This window comes from Argentina anserina, chromosome 4 (genome assembly GCF_933775445.1).
Source record: "Argentina anserina chromosome 4, drPotAnse1.1, whole genome shotgun sequence".
Taxonomy (NCBI): Eukaryota; Viridiplantae; Streptophyta; class Magnoliopsida; order Rosales; family Rosaceae; genus Argentina; species Argentina anserina.
In genome coordinates, this window is record NC_065875.1 from 17440752 (window position 1) to 17465120 (window position 24369).

At 37.3% G+C, this 24369-nt stretch overlaps 6 protein-coding genes across 7 annotated transcripts; 2 read left to right on the forward strand and 4 right to left on the reverse strand.

Moving 5' to 3' along the window:
• The first annotated feature begins 419 nt into the window (after positions 1 to 419).
• LOC126790388 (ubiquitin-conjugating enzyme E2 32) lies at positions 420 to 2560 on the forward strand. The gene is made up of 5 exons (XM_050516602.1): positions 420 to 610; positions 728 to 859; positions 945 to 1029; positions 1695 to 1858; positions 1946 to 2560. The coding sequence occupies exons 1-5, from the start codon at positions 500 to 502 to the stop codon at positions 2369 to 2371; spliced, it is 918 nt and encodes a 305-aa protein (XP_050372559.1). The 5' UTR covers positions 420 to 499; the 3' UTR covers positions 2372 to 2560.
• A 108-nt stretch (positions 2561 to 2668) lies between these two features.
• LOC126790373 (uncharacterized) lies at positions 2669 to 5961 on the reverse strand. Of its 2 annotated transcripts, none has more exons than XM_050516588.1 (7): positions 5752 to 5961; positions 4803 to 5248; positions 3860 to 4469; positions 3645 to 3742; positions 3476 to 3565; positions 3264 to 3391; positions 2669 to 3077 (listed from the first exon to the last, which is right to left on the reverse strand). In XM_050516588.1, exons 2-7 carry the CDS (start codon positions 5169 to 5171, stop codon positions 3023 to 3025), a joined length of 1350 nt encoding a protein of 449 aa, XP_050372545.1. In that variant the 5' UTR covers positions 5172 to 5248; positions 5752 to 5961; the 3' UTR covers positions 2669 to 3022. The 2 variants fall into 2 exon arrangements, with proteins under 2 accessions (XP_050372545.1, XP_050372544.1); XM_050516587.1 differs by having other exon boundaries at positions 2669 to 3167.
• Positions 5962 to 6891: 930 nt separating this feature from the next.
• Positions 6892 to 7727, reverse strand: LOC126792291 (pectinesterase inhibitor). Its single transcript, XM_050518749.1, has one exon. The coding sequence runs from the start codon at positions 7725 to 7727 to the stop codon at positions 6921 to 6923; it is 807 nt and encodes a 268-aa protein (XP_050374706.1). The 3' UTR covers positions 6892 to 6920.
• Positions 7728 to 8437: 710 nt separating this feature from the next.
• Positions 8438 to 9972, reverse strand: LOC126790409 (universal stress protein PHOS32). Its single transcript, XM_050516626.1, has 4 exons — positions 9693 to 9972; positions 9498 to 9607; positions 9284 to 9402; positions 8438 to 8797 (listed from the first exon to the last, which is right to left on the reverse strand). Exons 1-4 carry the CDS (start codon positions 9871 to 9873, stop codon positions 8725 to 8727), a joined length of 483 nt encoding a protein of 160 aa, XP_050372583.1. The 5' UTR covers positions 9874 to 9972; the 3' UTR covers positions 8438 to 8724.
• A 6935-nt stretch (positions 9973 to 16907) lies between these two features.
• On the reverse strand, positions 16908 to 18239 carry LOC126790374 (UPF0481 protein At3g47200-like). The gene has a single exon (XM_050516589.1). The coding sequence runs from the start codon at positions 18237 to 18239 to the stop codon at positions 16908 to 16910; it is 1332 nt and encodes a 443-aa protein (XP_050372546.1).
• A 2058-nt stretch (positions 18240 to 20297) lies between these two features.
• LOC126792292 (protein FAR1-RELATED SEQUENCE 5-like) lies at positions 20298 to 23372 on the forward strand. The gene is made up of 5 exons (XM_050518750.1): positions 20298 to 20351; positions 20538 to 20606; positions 20682 to 23090; positions 23177 to 23242; positions 23328 to 23372. The coding sequence occupies exons 1-5, from the start codon at positions 20298 to 20300 to the stop codon at positions 23370 to 23372; spliced, it is 2643 nt and encodes an 880-aa protein (XP_050374707.1).
• Positions 23373 to 24369: the final 997 nt, after the last annotated feature.

A 24369-nucleotide genomic window follows, 5' to 3' on the forward strand; every position in this document is an offset into this window, starting at 1 on the left:
CCCCCTTTGCATCCGCTGATTTCGAGTACCTGAAGGCCATCCAGCCTTGCTTTTCTTTTCAGGCGACACGGTGATGTTGCCATCTTCATGAGCAAGTGTCATGTCAGGTTTTAAATGTAGCTCAAATGGAACAATATTCATGTTAAAACTATTTCATTGACGTTGCGCTTTCTTATGTCGTCAAATTAGACTCGAAATTTGCTCATTTTTGACATATGCTATGCACAATTGCAGATCCAACTCCTCCTAATATAGTTGCCTCAAAACTCCTAACCCGTGGTTAAAACTTCTAAGGAAATAAATTGAGGGTTCTTGAGTTTTTGCGATGGGCCGTGGAGAAACTGACCCGCCAATGACCACTCGCCACGAGATAAATCCCTAACTAAAACGACGTGGCAAGCAACCAAGAGCTCTTGTTCCATTTCGGACTCATATTTTGTATCATCGCAAAAAAGAGGTGTGTGGCTTTGAATCGGATCGGAGAGACAGAAGCACGGCGATGGCGGAGGACAAGTACAACCGGAAGAACCCGGCCGTGAAGCGAATTCTTCAGGAGGTCAAGGAGATGCAGTCCAATCCCTCCGACGATTTCATGAGCCTCCCTCTCGAGGTTTCCTATTTGTCTTTTCATCTTTAATTTGAAATTTGAAATTTGATCAGGCTTTTGAGGTATTGAAAGATGGGGATTTAGGTTTGTGAAATGCGATCTGTGATTTTGTGTAAACAGGAGAATATATTTGACTGGCAATTCGCGATTCGAGGGCCGCGGGATACGGAGTTCGAGGGCGGGATTTACCACGGCAGGATTCAGTTGCCGGCGGACTACCCGTTCAAGCCTCCGTCCTTCATGCTGTTGACGGTAATTTGGTCTTGCTTTGCTGCTGGATTTTCATTTGATGTGTTTGGTTCTGGTTGTTTGAATGATTTCTGTTGCTTTTTGGCAGCCGAATGGTCGGTTCGAAACGCAGACCAAGATTTGCTTGAGCATTTCGAATCATCATCCTGAGCACTGGCAGCCGTCGTGGAGCGGTGAGTTTTGTTTGAGATTGAACTGTGGTCGGAAGATTTTACTAGTATGCTATAGAATGTGGAAGGTGATTGGGTGTAGTTATGATCATTACCAAACCATGTGGTTGGGTTGAATCCGAGCTGGAAGTGAACATCTCAGTTCAGTGGCATATTTTTACAGCTCCATTGCTGGAGTTGTATTGGCTGGGTGCCAAGGTTCTTGGTCCGGTGCTTGTTTTCAAGATTGCTCAATGCTCACGTATCTATTCATGCTGTGTGAATTTTTTGATGTGGTACATTTACATGCCATTTTAAATAATGTCCCCTTCGAAAAGAGACAGCACAACTCATAGTCTTATTATTGTTATGATGGTTATATTCCTGTATGCATTTTGTAATGTGCATCCATATTGGTTAGTTTGAGGGAAATGCAATGTGTTTAATTTTGTCAATAAATAGTGAAAATTGGTTTGCAAAATCAAGCTCGGAATAACTCAGTCAGTGCCTATTGAATGATGTGGATATTTTAAAAGCCTTAAACTAGTTCTGGTCTAGGAAGTCACTTGTCCAGCAATAACATTCTGGCATTGCAAGTATGGGAATTCACTTACATCACGACGTGCATACATGTTATTTTTAGACCACACTCTTTTTTCATCTTGCCTCTGTCCTATTTTTGTTTGCAGTGCGGACTGCTTTGGTTGCTCTTATTGCATTCATGCCCACCCACCCAAATGGTGCGTTGGGATCACTGGAATACAAAAAGGAAGAAAGGCGTACTCTGGCTGTCAAATCTCGTGAGACAGCCCCAAAATTTGGAACTCCTGAACGTCAGAAGATAATCGATGAGGTGAATACCTAGTGAGAATCTTGTCTCAACATTATACTTTAACAGTGTCATTCGATAACAAACAGTTCATGTGTAATGATTTTTCAGATTCATGAATGTATGCTAAGCAAGGCGCCACCTATTCCTGAAATAAACTCCCCACCGGCTTCCAAAGAGCATCCTTCAAGCAAGGAAGGTGAGGCCAATGGAACCACACAAAATGCTGGAGCCACACTTACTGGGGAAGAGCTCCCAAACCCGGCCACAGGAGCAGATGACAGAATTGTTGAAGAAATGCAGGAATCCCCTCTGAATGCTAACCCCACTCGTGAAATACCAAGGGTGTTGAACGAAGCTTCTTCCAGTGGATCAACTCGAGTGGTACAACAGCCAGAAATGAGAGTTCAAAAACCAACTGATGATAGGCTATTCACATTGGCTGCTGTTGGACTTACCATTGCCATATTGGTTCTTCTGCTGAAGAAGTTTTTGAAATCTAGTGGATATGGTGCTGTGTTCATGGACGAGTCTTAGCCGTAGTGTTCATGGACGAGTCTTAGACAGTGATGATTCTTACCGCCATCAAAGCTCAAGATGCCTTGGCTAATTGTTTGTTGATGTTTGCCATATATATAATATATTTGAAGAATCTGTAATCTATTTGACAATCTCAACTCCAAATGTACACAATTGTAAGTGAAAATATTTCGACTTTCTGCTGCATCTGATGAATCTGGTAGTCCATCAACATTATTATTCATAAGAGAACCATGCCAGATGTAAAAAGTCATAGAATTATAAGCTCTGCTACTTGACGATCTTGAGAGGTACAAAGAAACTGATGCCACCATTTTTTTCTTAAATTTGCTTTCATAGGAGCGGGAGACATAAAAGGAATTTTATCCCAAGTAGGCAAGTTCACCAAAATTCTTTACAGGCAACTTCTTTGCGATCTCTGGTCTAAATGTGGCACAATGACATTACAAAACAATCAGGGCGTTTGCATTTAACCAGGTCATTCTACTTCCTTGCACTACAAAATACAGACAACATCAGCGGGTTGGTAAATAATACACTATTCCGTCACCAATATCAGGGGCATGGCCTCAAGATAGATGTCTTCCCATATTCCAGCAAAATATGTTAATGTCGTTCTACTAAATTGGTGTGCCCGGTAGGACTGTATTAACAAGCAATTAGACGCTCTGTCTTTCCGTTCAATGCCCTGTAGCAATGGAGACTGCAAAGGGGGAGCTTGGACTTAGAATGGCGATACTTGTATGCATTTGTACAATTAGGACCAGCACATTTTTCGCGTGGGGGAGGGTAGCTAAATAACAGTACACCAGACCCGAAAGCCATATTAGATTACAAGAATCTGATATCAAAGGAGAATCTGGGTTGGAAAAAGAAAGCAAATGTGTACCTGCACAGTGCTGGACTGAAGATGTTTGGCAGACCAATATCGTCAGAGAATGTAACAACAGTTCCATTAGGACCATTGACCCATCGGACTGTGTTTGGTGCCAGTGTGACAGCACTGGTTTTCCTTCCCTACATAATAGTAGACACTAAATCAGAATGACGCCAACGACCATGAGATAAATAAGAATCACTAATGCTGTATAGCTTAAAGACCTGTGACAATTCATCCCTCTTCTGCTTCAGTTCGTCTTCCCTCTTCTTCTTCTTTGAATCTTGACCAAGTATCTTTCTGATTGCCTCAGCCTAGAAATATACCAAGTGAGACTGTTTCTTAAGACTACCACCTGAGAGCATATATAAAAAATAATATACAAGACCAAACCTCAGCTTCTCTAGCTATCTTCTCTGTTTGTATTTTACGTCTCTGTGCAGCCTCGGCTTTCTTTGATTGCTTATCCACTTCTGAAATTTTCTCCTTTTCTGTGGTCAACCAGCCAGTAAAAAAACTGAAAACAAGTTAGTGTACATATGAAAAGATAACTTGACGTATAAATACACAATCACAACAATGCAAATATGCAGGTAGAGGATCCGTACTTCTAGATGAGGCAGGAAGAAAATGAGTTGCAAGATTAATATCATTTGAACCGGAGCCATTTAAGATATCTACCCCAGATTGAAGGGCCCGGTTACGTGTGGTAGGCGTGGACTTTTGTGGCTCTTCAAGAAGTAAACTAAGAGAACCCCTTTTCAGCGTCTTCCCATTAGATTCAAGTTCATCATCAGATATCAGTTCTTCATCATCTTCTTCTCCCAAATAGTCCCTATCCTCGCACATTTTTTCTGATCTTGACTTTTTCCCACTATGTTTCCGCAGCCTTGGTAATTTACTGTTTTCAATATCACCTCCATGATCACCATCCATTTTACCTCTCTTTGGAGCAGCCACCTTAGAAGCATTTAGTCTTTCAAGAAATTGAATTTCATTATCTTCATTACCATCTTCACTAAGTCCCACATCTGAGACACGTCTCTTCTGAATCCGCTTGCTCTTACGAGCCGGTTCGCCATCCTCAGGAACACTTTCCCCAGAGATTTGACCTTTTGAAGAATATTCCTTTCGCGAACTAGAGCTAAATTTCAGGGAGTATTTCCGTTTAACTCCAACGCCTTTGCCCCCATCAGAAGAACAGAAGGTTTTGACATCCTGCAACAGTAAGTTAATAAATAAATATTCACATGGATCAGGACTAAAACAGCAAAACATCCTTGTATGACGACATGTCAAATGGAAAACCAACAAGCTAACATACAACTTCTTTAACATAACAAGGGTCACACACTAGTTTTCAAAATGGAGCATACTTCATCCTGTAAGAGTGTATTAATGTAACTTGTTGTTATATTGTCATTACAGTTTTGAATGACCTATTTAATTAATATTTCAAATAAATATTTAAATCAGGCAGCTAGACCAAATGAATTTAATCTGCAGTGCAGTCAAAAATGACCTATCTAGCAGTTGCATCACTTTAGGTACCTGAAGTGGCTTCAGTTGGGGAGTGAAGTCATCGGACGGGGATGAAGATGTAGGAATTGGAGAGTCACCACAAACAATAGAATCAGCTGCATACTTGCTTTGAATTGTATGAGTAACACCTCGAAGCTTAAGCTTTAATTTCTTCGGCCTTTTCTCACTTTGCAAGCCATCAGAATATAATACTTTATCCTTGCTATCACGCTTCTTACTGAGACTTTCTTTCCCAAAGGAATTTACAACTGGTAACAAGATTTTAGACCTCTCAGAAAATGTGAGAGGATCCAAGCGAGGTTTATGTAATACAACACTCCTTTTCTTCCTCACAAAGCATCCTCCAACAGAAAACCCACAGCCACTAAAGCTTTCCATTAATGCCAAAATTGTTGCACTATCCAACCTCAAATTTCATTAAACAAGGACAAGTCATTTAGAGCACCGCATTGCACCTGAAGATGAAAAATGTAAGCTAATGTGGTCCCAAAAATGCAAGAAAAACAACTAACAACCACTATGACTATAATCACTTCAAAATTTCTATACTTTACTAGAACAAATAGATACTCACTTTCAATTTTGGTAAGAAATTGCGAAAAACAAAGAAAAACCCATATATATTAGGAGAAATCCCTACATTATAATGCAAAATCAAGGGCATAAAAGACACTACCAAGCTCCACATACCAACATTAGTAAAAAAAAAAAAAAAAAAAAAAGCAGCCACCAAACAATACTAAATATGAGCACAACCAATAAACTACAATAACTACAAACTGAAAGAAACCAATTTTCTCTATTAGAAGTCACTTATGCTTCCTTAAAAGCTTCAAAAAACGAAAAGAATCTGTCTTTCTCTACTGTAAGCTTAGTTTCTTCAGTTGGGTGTTTCAGATTTTTGTCCTTTTAGAAGAAAAACAGAGCATTATAACATGAGAAATCAGAAAGTAGTTACCTTGATGAAGCTGGAGGCTGGAGGTGGGAGGGAGCTAGGGTTCTTAGGTGGGTGAAGAGAGTTGATGAAGTAAATGCTGGTTTAGAGGGTTTTGGGGAATTTATAGGAAGTAGTGTTTGGGTAAAGCATGGAATGGAGGTGACTCTATTATCTGCTACATTTTCCTCCAGACTTTATTCTGTTCCTTCATTTTAGCACAGCTTTTTATGCAAACAGCCATTATTGATGATGTTCATGATGATGGGCATGAACCAGGGGCATGGAGACCATAGCCCAAACCCAAAAAAGAAGAAAGAAACCCCCTCACCTGCTCCTTTTTATTCTTTTGTCTTCTAACATTGAATTTATTTTTTATTTTGACACGATTTTTCTATCGTCTTATTGTCTTAAATGTATAAATGCAAATCCCAAATCTAAGTTGTGCTGTTCGTAATAGTAAAGAACTTCTAAAAGGGACGATTGTTTAAACATTAGATAAATGAAACTTTTTGTACTTCAAACAAGTGTTAGAAATTGATGTTCGATTCTTACTTTTTTCTATAACTTATTGGTCGATTGTCTTAAAGTGGCTTATTATGTTTTAGTGAATGATCGTCATCGTTGTTATTATGTTTTGTTAAAAAATAGCTTAATTTACTTGCTCATAAATTGTAATGAACAAAACGGTACTATGAACTTAAAATTATTATTTGTCAAGATAAAATAAATAACAACAATGTGATGATATCAATCGGTAAGTAAGATCATATAAGTGTCCTTAATTTGATAGCACCATAAGTTGATGTTTGATTCCGATTTCCGAATCATAAAAGTAGCCTACTGCATGCATGGTTTAAAAGCATATTTAGTATTTCAAACCCAATATCCAAATATTCAGATAATAATAAAATTATACCTAAGTGCATCAGTGTACGTGCACAATTTTTAGCACTACAATATGCAATTTCTACCGCATTATCAAAGCAAACGAACTTTATACAAGTACATTCTATAACCAAGTTTCTCTTCTTTTTTTTTGGTTAATCTATAACCAGGTTTCTCAAGTCATACAAACAAAGCTATATTACGAAGAAAAACTCCTCATATAATACCTACATGTACATCTACTCTTTTCAATTTCCTTTGTGGCACAAAGCAAAACTGAAGGAGCTGAAGAAATTAAACTGTGATCACCACTGTATTAAAGAAGCCATGGCAAGGCAATTGCTGCCCATCTTACGGAGCTTATCATCAACATCACCAAGTGGAGACTTCTGCCCTTCAAAACCATCATCGCATGTCACAGCATCACTAATCACCCCGCTAAGCATACTGTTAATAGTGCCCATGTCTTTGTTCGTAATCGCATTCATTGCCGTTTGAAGGCCGTCCAACACATCACTATACATCTCCTTGCAATCCATGATCGCCATGGCCGTTCCGTGACCATCGTTCGTCTCTGTGGAGAGTTTAGATGCCACTGCCAGGGCCATCTCTGCGTGTATGGAACAAGCCTTTATCAACATTCTGAGCATGACACTAGCGTCTACGGAGGTCTTTCCTCGTGCCGAAAGGAAAGGTATAACGGATGAAATGCAAACATCCGAGTGGTCGGTGTTGTTACATAGCTGTTTAACAAATGGATCCACGGCAGCTACTGGTGGCAACGAGGCTGCACTCAGCTGGAGGGGTTGCGTGAAGAGGGTTATTTGAGGGTTTGTTTTGGAGGAATCAGCTAAAAGAGGAGGGAAAAATGATGAGGAGAAAGATGGCGGTGAGGGAGATTTGGCTGTAGGGGCAGAGTTTTGAGGCCGAGGGGAGGCCGCAGGTGGTTGAAGAGTTGCAGGAAGGAATTGCCGGAGCCATCGCGATGCCAAAGGCTGAGTTGAGTAAGGATTATTTGGCAGGCATGCGATTTCTGCAGCATTAAAGCAAACGAGGAGGAAGAATAAAACAATGTTGTTAGGCATTTGACGATAGTTACCAAGGGGTTCCATTCCTTCCTCAATCGTTTGCAGCGTGGTAGAAATAAAAGAAGAAGAAGAATGAAGGTGCTGCAAAAGTTATTTAGGAATTCGGTTCAGGAATTCGTTCGCTGGTACTTCATGCAATGCTAATTAAGGAAACCGGTTTAGGCGTAGGTTTAGTTGTTACTTCATGCAATGCTAGCCGCCCTAGATAATAAATCGGAGCCTTAATTTGTGGATTTGTGGCTATTTTTGGTTTTTAGTTTCTACTGTAAATTAGTGATTTTTTGTTTGATCATCCACACCTTTCTTCCTATACTTGGGGCTAACTGCATACGGTGTTTAGCAAAGGCGGCATTTTCTGATCACCCGGAGTCTTGTATAGGATGCCTTCACCTTCTCCTAAGTCGAGGAAATGAAGATTACAAGAGATCAGTTCCCTTTGCGTACTTGGTATGTACCTCATCCACTCAGCTACGCTAAACTATCTTTAGATGTAAATCCAGTTGTGGAAAGGAATGAAGCAAATAAATACATTTCAACTGCAAAATTTACTCTCCACCATTAGAATTATTTACAATAATAACTGCAAAACTGAGTTAACAATTTACCTAGGTGAACATGCCTTGAGATGAGACTAGTCATAACAATGTGAACTAAAGTCTTGAGATGTGCAGTAAGTTATGTTATTACTATCCAGGCTTCTCTAAAATCAACTGAAAAAAAATTAATCTTCAAAATGAGTAAACATGTTTCAAAATTTAAATTCGGGGATGAAAATCACCATAATCAGTTATAAGTTGAATTCACGTGATACAAGGTGGCGCAAACAAATTTCAACATCTACATACATGAAATCTATCTGACTTCAACACACAACTATTACTTCATATAAACTAACAAAGGAGAAACGAGAAGTTCTTATACAGACTAGTAGGTGGTTGCGAAATGAAGCAATTATACCAGAGGCAGCATTGCACTTATTTACCAGATGGGGCATACGGGCCAAAAGGTTTAATTCTCACTCTTAAGTCTTAACCACAGTAACTGGACAATGCGCATTGTTTACCACATAGTTGCTCACACTGCCCATAATAACCCTGAAAGAAAAACAACGCAATCAAAATCCAACAACAAATGAAAATTTCAGTCAATAAAAGGCGGCCTTAAATATTATATTATCATCCCTAACATATTTCTACTAAGAAACTTTCCTTATGACAGGTTGAAAAAATTATCAAGTCTGCATAAAATATTCAGAAGCACCAAACTCCCAATTTGTATTGATTAAACCCAAACTTATTGACCTTCTGGTGATCATATACCTACTCTAATTTCAAAAGATTCGAGGCGATGATATTCAAGTCTTATCTATTTGATCTACAAATCCTAACACCATAATGGTCAAGAAAGTGTATCGTGGCTTTCAAGAAGTACATAATTACTCATAAAACAAGGAACATTAATTAAAGCCTCAACCTAAATCTACTACATACATACACACCATTATATCAAAACTACAAAGTACAAACACAAATTTAAATTCAGAAAGAATCAAGCAATGCATGTTTAGATCTAATCTCCACCTCTGAAGCTTGCCAAGCCCTCTGTTTCCCATCACAAGGGAGCTCAAGGGAATGTTGTCAACAGCCTCAATAATCTTCTCACGCGCATCACCCCAGTAGATCTTCACCAGCACCGTAATCTAAATCACCACACACGCACAGCTATTCAATAACTCTATAATCAATATAACACTGTTCTGATTTATCCAAAATAATCCCAATTAGTTAGTCCCACCTCTTTCTGACTAGCTGCAGTGGTGACTATGTCCACGGTCTCCGCGTCAGGCTGCACCTCATACTTGTTCATAGTATGAGCATCACAGAACTCCGGCAGAGGAATGAACGCTGCAAAATAGTTATTACAATATCACTCATCAAAATCCAACATTGACCCTCGATCACCACATAAGTACATCCAATACTGACTTACGAGAACCGGAGACAGCCCAGAGCTGCATCTCGCCGTGCTCGTAAAGGTCTCCTCCGGGGCGCACGACGATGAGGATGAGGTGATCGCCTTTCCGGGCAACGTTGTCGATGGCCCATTTCAGCGCTGCTTTGCTGCAGGGCGAGAAATCCACGGCTACTCCGATTCTTCTTTCTGCCTCCATTTCTTGGTTTTTCTTTGGTCTGTAGAGAAAGAAAGAAACAAAGACGTGTTCTTTGATCCGGAAGAAGGAGAAGGACTGAAGGAGCACCGAAAGTTGAGGTCTTTGTAGAAAATGATGAGATGGAGTAACAAGTGATGAGACTCACGGGAGACGTCTGATGCGAATCCGACGGTGGGAAGGAGATGAGAGTTTGTCTCTGCCTTGAGTTTTTGGTAAGAAGACACGACCGAATAAAGACAGCGAAACTGAGACAGACGTCGCCACGTCGGTAGTGTCACTGTGCCGGGTTTTTATCACATTTCCAAATGGAAAAAATTTAGTAATGGGACATGAAATAAGGACCATTACGAATAATAATACAGCATTTTTAAAATCGTAAACTCTAATACATGACATTTGGATCCCGACCCACAATCGTACACACTGTTACTAACTCCGTCAATACGTATTCTCGTTTCCAAAACCAAGAGGTAAAATAGATTTTTCCTTTTTTTTATCTTAAAGACCTCCTTTTACTCCACACATCTCTCTCTCTCTCTTCTTTTCTTTCCTTGATCAGTTCATTTTCTGTCACCCGTTCGTCTTCCAAAGAGCCACTTTGGATCCGGTTCACATCTCCTCTCTCTAGGAAATTAAAACAGATTGGCATCTTGGGATTTAAAGGTTTGAGATGCCCAACTCTCTTCCCGCTATTAGAACGGCAATGATTAAATAGCGGTTATCGACATTATATCGATTTTATAAATTAAATATATAACAAGAATATAACGAGATATATCGGATTTATTATTTTTATTAATTTTTAATTAAATTTAAGAGTTTTTTTTACCAACAGTCCCTCAACTCTGGTGTACCTACCAATGTGATACCTCAACTCTTAATCGTACCAATGTGATACCCAGACTCTAGTATTGTTATCATTGAAGTACTTCCGTTAGTTTTTTTAAACTTTTCTGTTATCTTGGTGACGTGGCAGGTACGTGAGGCCCACAAAGAGGGTTAAAAGACAAAATTAACCTCATCTGAGAGGAGCAATGTTTTTCCCGCCCTTTACCTTGAGAAAAACACCCAACAATTCCAATTTTGGCGCCAATTTTCCCTCTCTACTCCTTAATTTGTGTCTCTTATCTAAACTAAAGAACTACCGCCAACCAGTCGACCACAATCTGATAAAACCTAGATCAATCTCATTTTCTATTTTTACCCTAGCACTTGTTAAACTAACAGAATAAATATATAAATTATATATGGAACATCTCATTTCCACAATCTCATAAGAATATAAAAACACATAACTTAACGAAATTCAAATACATGTTTAAGTACCATTAGTTGCCACCTTTTATGTTGATCTGCCATGATTTTTGCTTGTAAGAACTAATGGTACATGTATTTGAATTTCGTTAAGTTATGTGTTTCTATATTCTTATGAGATTGTGGAAATGAGATGTTCCATATAAATTTATATATTTATTCTGTTAGTTTAACAAGTGCTAGGGTAAAAATAGAAAATGAGATTGATCTAGGTTTTATCAGATTGTGGTCGACTGGTTGGCGGTAGTTCTTTAGTTTAGATATTAGACACAAATTAAGGAGTAGGGAGTGAAAATTGGCGCCAAAATTGGAATTGTTTGGTGTCTTTCTCAAGGTAAAGGGCGGGAAAAACATTGCTCCTCTCAGATGAGGTTAATTTTGTCTTTTAACCCTCTTTGTGGGCCTCACGTACCTGCCACGTCACCAAGATAACGGAAAAGTTTAAAAAAACTAACGGAAGTACTTCAATGATAGCAATACTAGAGTCTGGGTATCACATTGGTACGATTAAGAGTTGAGGTATCACATTGGTAGGTACACCAGAGTTGAGGGACTGTTGGTGAAAAAAACTCTAAATTTAATATATTTACAAACATATACTTCAAAATATACCAAATAAACTTAAGAAATTAAAACTTATACTTCAAAATGTACCAAATAAACTTCATAAAAAATATTTGATTGTTTTGAAAATTAAAATACATAAATAGTATTAATTAATAAAATATAGGTGATCATTCATCATAAACTCTCTCGTCATCAAATGTTATCGACGAATCTTTCATTTTAACAATGAGATTCAAAATATGTGCAAGACAACGGATATGTAGAAAACGGCCACCTAGAATAGGTTCCTTCTCCCACCCTAACTTTTTGTCTCTAATGTAGTCGATTGCAACCTTGCTGTCTCTAGCATTGTCAACCGAAATTGTCAAGACTCTATCCACAACCCATTCAAGCAAACAATCCTCCAACAATGCCCATATGCTACTGCCATGATAGTTCGAAATCACCTTAAAGCTAAGAATTTTCTTCTGCATATTCCAACTTGAATCAACAAAGTGAGCAAGTTACAACCATGTAGTTGATATTCTGAACCGATGTCCACGTATCAGTTGTTAAACACATGCAATGACCTTTCATCTCTCTCTTCAGCTTCATACATCTTTAAAAATTGCTTCACACTCACCCTCCTAGAAAGAACATCTCAATCAGGCACAACGTATCTGCAACATTATTAAAAACACAATGATTCAAAACAGAAAACATCTAAACAACAAATCAACAACCTATAAATTAAAACATTCAACTAAAGCCATAATTGAAATTCAACAAATGTACATGTAAAAGTATCTAAAGCCATCATTCTCAATGAAGTTGAAAAGGCAATTCATCCATGATGATCATCTTCACAGCTGCCTTCCTACATCCTTGGTCACTCCACTTAACCATCGTCAACTCTTTAGTGCCACTATGCCCCATAGATGTAAGTTTTTGTTGCCCATTTTGAACTCAATACTCACTAGATATTTCTTGCACACATCCTTAGTATGCCTACCCATACTGCTGGTTCCATTCTTGTAGGTATCACAAGCAAACTCAGTGCCACACCAATTGCACTTAGCCTTTTTAATTTCATCAATTTTAACCCTTTTACCATCTTTCATCTCATACACAGGCTTCTGATTTTTTTCAAAGTGTCCCCACACCCATTATCTCCCAGCTGGTTGTATGACTTGTGCCCTATGTAGCACGGACACGCCCCTGGGGTGTCATATCACGTGTCCGACATAGACACGGACACGCGCCAATACGGTCGGACACGCGAACTGGAATTAGAAACGCCTTGGATACACCTCAGACACGTAAGGGACACGAGCTTGTCCACATTGGACACGGAACTTGAGGACACGACTCCGGCAAAATCTTGATTCCAAGCTTCGATCATCGATGCAGATCTTCGAATAGGAGAATAATCACACGAATTGCTTAGTTCTGCAGCAAGAAACCAAAGTGAGACCAAATCTCGAAGATCACCAAAGCGAGACCAAACTGAAGATCGAAAAAGATCACCGACTCAAATCTCTAAAGATAGAAGAAGATCGAATTCATACACAACTCCAAACTACATGAATAAGTTGCCAAACAAATTTGAAAAGAAACAAAATTTGTAATCAAAATCTCATTACCCAAAGCAAAAACCAAAGACGTAAAAAGGTCAAAACTTTAGTACCTATTTTGTGAAGCCATGAATATGCATCAATGACCACCTGCAAGACTAGACCGAGAGCTTGGAATTTGATGTCGGAGCATAGCGATGAAGAAGAGCAGTGAAAAAGGAATTGGGTTAGGCTCCGATTTGGAAAATTGAGTAAGAAATCTAATTGGAACAAAATATTGAAGCATGGCTTACCAAAAACAGAAATCATGCAGCCATAAATCGAAGATATCATCAGAATCATCAAATCGGCAGTCACTCCCTTGATTTAGGTTGGATTGTAAATGGCTTGAATCTCTCATGCAATGGCTGAGTCATGTAGAGCAAAGAGAGAGAGAGAGAGAGAGAGAGAGAGAATGGTGGTGGTTTCGCAGTGTGCGTCGACCGGACGGTGCTCGGCCAAGGAGCTGTGTTGGTCTTCGGTGGGAAGGAAGAAGAGAGAAGGAGGTGTCGCAGAAGAGAAGAATAAAAATGAGGGAGAGAGAAGGTGAGTTGACTTTGTTAAAAGGTAGGAGAATTGGACCCGGGTCTTGGGCTCAAGATTTTTTGGTAGAAGAAATGGGTTTGGGCTTTTTATTTAAAGCTTAAGAACAACACCCAAACTAAAATTTAATTTTATTTAAATTAATATTTAATTAACGTGTCCGTGTCCAACAAAATTTTCATTTATCGTGTCCACTTATCGTATTGTGTCTAATACGGACATTCGTGTCTGTGTCCGTACTTCATAGCTTGTGCCTCATGTGTTTCACCACCTTCACCAAGTTTAGCAACTTCACCAGCTGCATCAACTTCTTCTTTTTTCGGCCACGCTTTTTTGTTTTCGGTTGAGTAATAGAACCATCAGTGGCCTTCAAGTTTGAATCTGCATATTTGGAGTGATTAAAGTTACTCGACAATTAAATCTCACCCTCTAGTGATGCCATGAAAATCGATAAGTCTGTAAGTTGCAACATTGAATCAAATAAGATATATATTACATAAATTATCAATCACAATATCATATTGCAACAACATTGAAATGATTGAATCATCAATCATTGATCAAACAACTTATTCAATTAAAGAAATAAATAGGAACATAATATGAACAGAAATATTCAACCCAATATGAACAAATATACTCATCACTTTAATAAAAATAAATAGGAACAAAATATGAACAGAAAATACTCAAACCAATATGAACAACTTATTCAATTATAGAAATACTCATCACTTTAACAAATTAACAATGAACTCGCATACAAATGAGCAATAAGAATTTCGAACAGATTTAGAGCATTAAGATTTAAGATTTCCCAATATGAACATCAACTCTAAACAAATCGAAATTGGAAGAGGGAGAGAAGTACTAGACATGAGATCGCACTTACCCAATGAGTGTTGTGATGAGATTTGTGCGTAAATTTTGTGATTGAAAGAGAGACTGAGAGAGGGATTGAGAGGCGGAGGGGGATTGAGGGAGAGTGAGAGTCTGAGAGAGCCTGAGAGTTAGGTCTTTAGGTTTTTAGGTATTTTTTTAAAATGTAAATAGATGAACCAATAGAATCACGACATATGACAATTCATTAAAATTTCATGTCGGTTTGGGCCTTTTCAGGCAGTAGAAAAAAGGAAACCGAGACAGACCCGTCATTTGAGAATCGGTTTAGTCTATGTTCGGTTTGGGTTTCGCCATCTTTGAGACCGGCCCATTCGGTCTTTATCGGTCAGATCGGTTCGGGCTAAAACGCCCACCCGTATACATTATGCATGATATGTTTTCTAAATCGTGTGGGTATTGTTGTTTTATTAGTGAAATCAGAAAAACAATAGAATAGAAACCTAAAATAATAGCTGAATTTTTGTGAAATGTACTTCTTGGTACTTGAGAATTTTTGTTACTCAAATACCTGAACTATTACACAATTACCAAATATGATACATTCGTTAAATTTTCTGTTAAATCGATACTGTGGCATGTACTAAGAAGGGTGAAATAGTCTATACACAAAAAATAATAAAATTTTCCTCCCTCCATAATTTCTTTTTTCTTTTCTCTAAATTTTTCACAATTTTCCAGCAAATTACATATGGTCATTGATTAAGGATAAATCATATATATATATATATATATTATTTACAAATTTAATGAGGTGAAAACTAACTCTGATAATACAAATCATAACACATGTTTTAGTATATATAGTTTCTTTGACAATTATAACAAAATTTAAAATTATTGTTTTGTTCATTAATTATTGGGGGAAAAAGACAAAATACATGTCACATAATTAATTTAACGGAAAAACTAACATAAGTAACATATTTAGTAACAGATTAATGGTTCAAGTACCATTTTGGGTAATAAGAATTCTTATGTACCAAAAAGTACCTTCGACAAAAGTATGGGTACTAACAAGCAATATTGAGCTAAACAAAACCGTCCCGGTACCAACACCTACCAACCAAATCAAATATAGTTGGTTACTAATATGTTGGCTACTGAAGTGTTGGTGCGGTAATACTGAACCAATATATAGAAGTTGACATGGTAATGGTAATGTTTTTGACAGAATTTGGTATTACTGTACCAGCTAAACATTTTTATATTTATTAATTTTTTCTTAAACTATTATTACATCTATCAATTTTACCCGTTCATTTTTATAGATTTAATACTAATAGGTAATCCCAGCTTTTCATTAATACCAATAGTTTGATATTGCCAATTTCCATTCAAAATTTATTTATTTTTGGTTTGTAATATTTCAATAGAGATTTAGAGTTAGTTAAATGAACATTCTATATAAATTTTGTATGAACTTGTATGTATTTTGAAAAATCATGGGGAAATATATATTGTACCGAACCCATCCCTGATTTTAGGTTTTTTTTTTACTCAAAACATTATCAATTGTCAATTGCAGAATTTGAAATGTGTAATATGCATCGGTATACACTAGACAAACTCGACCAGAATGCAATTGTTCAAAGTAAAATAACATGACGTTGACATTTCTGAGTGGTGACTCAGTGATCCAAAGTTTATACATACCTATTAAGTTTTGTTTATACCATTGAGGATTGAGATTTCAGAGTAATTTCTTCTTTTTTTTAGAGGAAGGGCAATTTCATATTAGTCTCTCTATACATTCAATTTCATCGATATAGTCTATATTATTCAATTTCAGTCCATCATAATGCTCAATTTCTCAAATTTTATCTATAACACCAACATTGGTGACATGTTATAATTACTATATATAATACACCGCCATGAATTTCTTTATAACTATTTAACATTACAAAAGAATCAATCCACATTCTAAAATTACTAGTGGAGCTAATTTAGAGTCTTAGACATTGTTTCTGCACACTCAGTTCAAAAAGCAGAAAAGGAAGTAGGTAAACGTAACAATCGATCGTATCATTTTGGTACGAGTAACAAGCATATCATACGTTCGATCAGCACGTACGCAAAGAATGATCAATCATTAAATCTAATAGATCATTTCCCCTAAATATGGTGGCGAGCGAAAGTGAGTATAGAAAAGAAAGCTCCAACAAATGTGAGAAGAAGAGCCAAAACGGCAATAACAAGGACCACAAAAGCCGAAGGAGTTTTGGGACGGTACGTGCTCTTCAACTTCTGCTTCTTCGTATGCCAGCTCTTTCTCTTCACGAAGTCACCAACCTCATCGAAAAGCCTCACATAGTAAAAATCCTTCAACTCAATCTGCTCGCACAACGTCTTCAACACTTCAAACACCTCCTTGTCCTTCCCCACCTCATGCACAAGTATCTGTTTTCGCCGCAGCAGTTTCACATCCTTCTCCGACTGGATCAGGCACCCAATTAGGTATGCATAAGATGTGACATGCTGCACCGGATCGTCACCGATGTGACGCTGCTCGAGTGCAATGAGGTTCTTGAAGAGTGTTTCAGTGCAGTGATGGACTAAAAGAGGTGGCATTTTGAACACACCATTAGTAAACTTGACATCCAAGAAACTGTGTGCCCCGGTAGCACATTGGAACTTAACCCCTGCTTGTTTTAGCTTATTTGCGCAATCGAGGAAGTCCGGAGTTTTCTTGCCTGTTGGTTGTAGCTTAGGATGTGTTGGAAGGATGCAATGTCGAACTAGATCAAGTAAATGATGTCCTTCTTGCTCGCGATGATACTCTCCTGGTATAAGGTACTTGAAGAAGCGTGTAGCAAGTTCACTGAGGGACTCGGTACATTGTGTTGGAAGTGGTACTAATTGGAACAACCTCTGAACAACAAAGAAGGGAATTTGGTTTTCAAGTAACACCATGTTACATCTCAATTCTATGAGCATACCAGGGTAATTGAAGATGGGATCACGACGAGACCTAAGGCTCTTGTATGAATACTTGAGAAATAGCTCAATGATGAAGCAGGTGTCAATTAGCATCAGCTGCACAAATTCATCACTAGTGAGACTGATGTCTTCATTGTAGCATCTTCGTGCCTTGTGCTCCATTTGTTTCAGGGCTTTCACGCAGGTGTCGAGGCCTGCTTCAAGATTTGGTTTTCGATTGAGGAGTGCATAGCAGTAGCGCCACTTATCATCTTCCGAGATTTTGCTATCACGTAATTCCTTATAGTGCAAAGGGCCAATGGAGACATAATCTGGGACACATTTTTTTTGGTTAGGGACTCGGAAGATAGAGACTGATACAGCAATGTTTTCCATCTTTTCTATGATCTGAGATACAAGTTCACCACTTTCACGAGTGATTTCAAGAGAGATGTGGTCTCTGGTGGGTGACTGTCCCTCTGATCTGCTAATGTTTTCCATCTTTTCCGAAAGTTTACTCTGATTCATTTGGAATTCAGAACCAGCTGCGTAACATTGATTTGATTAGATTCATATCCCCTAGATTAATATGAACATAATACTAACGGACTATGAATGTTAATGGTACAATTTTTCTTTTCACCAACCAGCAAATATTTTTCTTGGTGCAAGCTTAAGATGTTATCAGTTGTATTCCAGAATTGCATTCAAATAATGATCGATGATCAAGAACATGTACATGCACAGAAAGAATTGTTTTACTTGGTGCTTATCACTTATAAGAGATCTAATTCATGGCCTACATTTCTGAAAAAAAAAAAACCAAGTACAAGAAATCAGAATATATAGTGCAGGAGGCATGTACCTTTCTATATATATTTGGAGCTCTCAATCACCAACATAATTGATGATCATCTTCTTGTTGCAAGCAAGCTATTTATATGATATCTGACTTAACCAAAGGGAACACTAGTTTTAAGATGACCAAAACTGGTAGGAATCAATGTTTACTTGGAGAGTTTGGCAAGCAGAAATAAAATCAGGTAGAGCCTGCTGCAGTGACAAGCAAGGCTGTGTGCCCAAAGAAAAGCTTGATATTTAATTGCTTTCAAGTGAGTTCAAGTATTGAATAGTAAGTTCACTGTTAGTCTGTTACTCTTAATTAGGAAAGAATCATATTTGTTGCTGGCTGTTTTGGTTTAACTTTTCTTCATAGTTGCAATAAGAATACGAATATGATAAAGTCTGTGTTGCTCATGTGACTCATGTGTTGAAGTCTTGAAGATGATCAGGCTGTGCAGTTCTGAATATATTCAAGGACATCCTATTATTTTTTTTATTTTTTATTTTTTATGGTTTATGGTTATGGTTACAAGGACATCCTATTCTTTGCTCCATTACAACTTAATTACAAGTAGGCATTGTTCAATACTACTCACCTTTCAGCACAGTTAGAGGAGCCCAAGGACATGCAAGCGAAAGCTTGCTTTATCTATGTGGTGTGATATTCTTCAACTAAACTTGATTTGAATAAATTTGGTTCAGTATGTTTTTAAAATTAATGACCTTTTGTATGTTGTTATCAGAGTAGTCAAAACTTCAAATTCATTATATGGGTGAATTGACCTAAATCCTTGTTAATATCTCAATTCATCTAAATATATGCCGTCTCACATGCAGATGAACAATCATTAGAATTATTGTAAATGACCTCATTAATAATTAATTAGATAAAAAAATAATTAACCATGGTCTAACAAGATGTTTGGTTTATCTAATTGGAGAACGTACTCTGTGGCGAATATGAAAGAGTTGACATAAATTTAGAGGTTAGATAGCTTCATGTACGTACCTCGTTAATCGAGTATTTCATGTACTGTACTGTACTTGTAAACTATCCTTTGATCCACATATCGGTCTGTTCTGGAATACGCCTGACCTCCGAGAGCCAAAATTTTTATTTTAATACGTATTATTATGGAAATGGTGATTTGATTTTTCTTTTTACGTTTTATCATGTGGTTGAATATCATGGGTCTGTTTTGCCTTTATCTCCAAACCCACCCAACACTCCATCCTATACGACTGTGTTCTTCCTATTGTCCCCCACCTCCTCCCTTCAGGCCTCCAAAAAGGTCGTCTTGTTGTCTTAAATTATATTCTCGGCAAAATCGAAACAAAGGAAAGAAATATGGGAGTCTGCAAATTTGAAAGTGCAGAGGTAGATAGAGGCAATGGCGAACGGAAGAAAATCTGTTGTCCCTTTTTCTCTATCTCCTTCCCTGTCTCCCTTTTAAAATCTAACATGTGTCAATTTCATCCAAATCAGCTTAACAACATCTTACCCCTCTTAACCCCGTTTAACTCTAGTCTAACCCAAAACCTAACTCATCCTTATTTATTATATGATTATATCAAACGTCAACCTAACTCCTCTTCTTCTTCGTCTTCATCTATCAATGAAATTATAAAAGATGCAAAACCAAGTTGCGAATCGAAATAGAATTCTTTTTCCTCATTGTCTTCGATTGTCTGTTTTGTTCTTTGTATGAATATTGCCAAACTTGAATGCCAAGCTTGCTAGCCATGGAACCTGAATTTTCTATGCCATCGAACTCAAACATGGCAGAATCAACACAGGTCATTATGGTTTTTTTAAAGCTTATATAGTTTAATTATATATAGATATATTGAAGCTTTTGTTTGAATTCAGAATTTTCTAATCTGTATACATGTAGTGTGTGTTAGATTTTGAGGTACCACTAGATCAGAGGAGATTACTAAGATTACATATTTATTAAACTGGTGTGCAAGTGTGTTTTCCAGAATTTGGAACGATTATCACTTGAAAATGAGATTACATTGATTGATCAAGCCATATTGAATTACCAAGAAGTATATATATGACCAGAGCGTATGAAATATTATATATATAGTTGACACCTCTAATATATCGATCTTATATTTCAGAGTAAGGAGGCTACAAGTACTACTATAGACTTGAATGATGATTTTGATGGTGAAAATAATGAAGTTGGAGTTAGTGAAGAAGAGTCAGAAGAAGCCACAAGACTTAGAGAAAATGCTGATGTAATTCATTCTAGAATGAGTGAAGAATTGATTCCTGTGGTTGGTATGGAGTTTGATACAGAAAAAGATGCACTTGCTTTTTACAATCGATATCCATACAGATTTGGTTTTGGTACTAGGTTAAGTAAAGCACATACATCCTCCAGTGGGTTATTGAGGGATAGGCTTTTTGTTTGCTCGGCCGAAGGTAAACGTAGAGAAGACAAGAGAAGCCTATATGTCAAATTTCATCGTGCTGAGACAAGATTTGGTTGTGGAGCAAGAATGAAAATTAAATATGATCTATCTTCTGGAAAGTACACTGTTATGGAATTTGTTGCTGATCATACTCATGTGACTTCAACTCCTAGTAAGAGCCATCGCTTTCGGTCTCATAGGAAAATCTCTCTTCCTCAAAATGTTCAAGTTGATATGGATGATGATTCAGGACTTGCTCCAAAAGAAACTCTCGAGCTATTGAGTCGACAAGCTGGAGGGCGTGAGCATCTAGGATTTATTGCAGAAGATTTAAGGAACTATTTACGTTCAAAGCTGACTAGAGAGATGATGTCGGGGGATACCAGTGGTGTATTGGAATATTTACAAAAGATGCAATACAATGATCCTAGTTTTTCCTATGCTATACAAGTTGATGCGGAAGATTTGATAACCAATATTTTCTGGGTTGATGCAAAGATGAAGATAGACTATGATTATTTTGGTGATGTAGTATGTTTTGACACTACCTATAGGAAAAACAAAGAAGGAAGGCCATTTGCGATGTTTGTTGGAGTCAATAATCATAAAGAAACACTTATATTTGGTGCCGCATTGTTATATGATGAGACCGATGACACTTTTAAGTGGTTGTTTGACACCTTTGCGAATACAATGTATGAGAAGACACCAAAGAGCATATTGACATACCAAGATGCTGCAATGGCTAAAGCCTTAGCTTCTCAATGGCCAAAAACACATCATCGACTATGCATTTGGCACATATATCAAAATACGGCAAAGCATCTTAAGAGTGTCTTTGAGAAGTTTAATGATTTTGCTAAAGACTTTAGTAGTATCATATATGACTATGAAGATGTTGAAGACTTCTTAATTGCTTGGGAGAAGATGCTTGAAAAATACAATCTCCAAGAAAATAAATGGTTAGACCGATTATTTGATTTGAAGGAGAAATGGGCTTTAGTTTATGGTCGACAAACATTTTGTGCAGATATTACCACCACCCAACGTAGCGAAAGCATGAATAATGCTATAAAGAGGTATGTGAGTTACAAGTATGATTTGTTGCGTTTTTTCCGTCACTTTCAAAGATTGGTTGACGATTGTCGTTATAATGAGTCGGTTGCTGATTTCAAGGCAAGTCAGACCTCCCCTTCATTGTCATTCCCTGTGAAAATGTTGAGGAATGCAGCAAAAGTGTACACACCAGCAGTGTTTAAATGGTTCCAAGTTGAGTTATGTAAAGCTCATGATTGCACCTTAAAGTTATTTTGTGAGATTGAACCGATGCACATATATGAAGTTACTGCTCATGGAAAGCATTTCCACCATATTGTAACATATGACTCGGCCGAAAATACTATCTCATGCAGTTGTAAGAAGTTTGAGTTTGCTGGAATCTTGTGCTCACATGCTTTAAAGGTTTTGTCATCTAATAATGTGAAGACCATTCCTGACCAATACATCTTGAATAGATGGAGAAAAGATATCAGAGATCAAATACCAAAGGTGTCTTGTTCAAAAGCAGATTATGATGATGATGATGATGAAAAAGCAAAAATAGCAAGGCGTTATAGAGACTTGGCTCACTTGCATATTGAACTTGTAACAATTGCTACTGAATCTGATGAAGCTTATGAGATTGCTACAGTGGCTTTTCACAAAACATTAGCTGATGTTAAAGAGACTCTGAAGAAGAAGAAGAACAATAAAGAAGCACCTCAAGTTACCTCACCTGTCAACAATTGTGCACCTGAGGTTATTACTGATGATTGTGATGAGCATAGAGTCAGAGGAATTAAAGTTAAAGAAAGAATTGTTCGTAAGGAGGATTCCATCAGACCAAAGAATGCTTTGGAAAAGCTCCTAGGAAATAAAAGGCCTAGAAAAGATGTAGATACTTCATCTAGACACCAGAAGGAACCAGAATTAGATCATTCAACTGTGACCTCCACATTTGTCCCTGCTACACAAGATCAAGGCCACACGACACAGGAAATGCAATTGCCAACACATCCTTCAGTTGTTGATTCCATAAGTGTTCCTACCTCACAAGATAAAATGACTGAACAAGTATCTCTTTTTTTTTTACTAATATGTTGAAGATGAGTTCTTTTATTGCTTTATTTACTTATTTATTCACCGTACTCAATTTTCAGGAGGTCATTGTTACAAAATCTGGTATGAACAATAGAGTTTTACCTAAACCACCACACTTACTTCAGGTAATATATGAAAATGTTATTCTAAAATACCATATGTTCTACTTACTTGGTTATTTATGAATTAATTTAAAAACATTTGCTCCAGATTCCTTTATCTACTATGCATGCTAGACATGGAATTGACTCATAGAGCCCAATTCCCAGAGGTAATACGTATTCTTAACTTTATCATTCTCTCTGAGCTTTAGACACACACGCACATATATATACGCTAATTTTAAGGACATACATAATGATGTTTCAATATGATTTATACAGATATTTCACATCAGTAATAGAACTCACAAGCCAAGTACCATGCCTCCCCAACTGCAATTTACATCACCCGCTTTGCCTCCCCGAGCGCAATTTACATCACCTAGTTTGCCGCCCCAATGCAGTTCACATATCCATTTCAATTTGTCCAGGTAACAAGAATAATATTAAAGTGTCCCTAAATGTCTATATGTTTCACCAATACGTTTATGATGTGCTTGATTAGTACTTGCTACTATTATTGAAATTTTGTGTGTGGTACTTCAATATATCTACAGAATTTAGGAGGCTCTAATGTTGGAATATATTATCCGCAAGAATCTAAAATGAATTATCAGCAAGATTTGGCGACAAATTATCAACAAGGTTCCATCTCTAAATTACTTATACATGTCCTTGTTGATTAAACTTATTAGTGTGTTAATTGTATGATTGAGAGAAGTTTCATGAAAGCATATATTGTGTGAGTGCATGCACAATTTCTACTGAAAAAAGACCAGACATGCTTTACACAACCTCAAAAACCCCAAGATGAATCATGAAATCGAAGAGGGGAGAGCATGATGATCCATGAGATGAAAGCTGAAGTCCTCTGTTTATTTAGATCATAGAAAAAAGTAATTTTTCAGAGCCATAATATGAACATTTCAATTGGTGTTTGTTTTCTTTTGTAATGAAACTTGAGACTAAGTTGCTCTTCTGCAATGTCTGATCTAAAAATATCGTAAGTCTGTTTCAATGAATTCATTTTTGAGTTGTTGACATTCTATATCTTTATTCCTTTTATCTATTCATGCATTCAACTAGATAACATAACACATATTAATATATACAATAAGGCTGTTATTTCCTCTTGTACAAAGGTATGTACT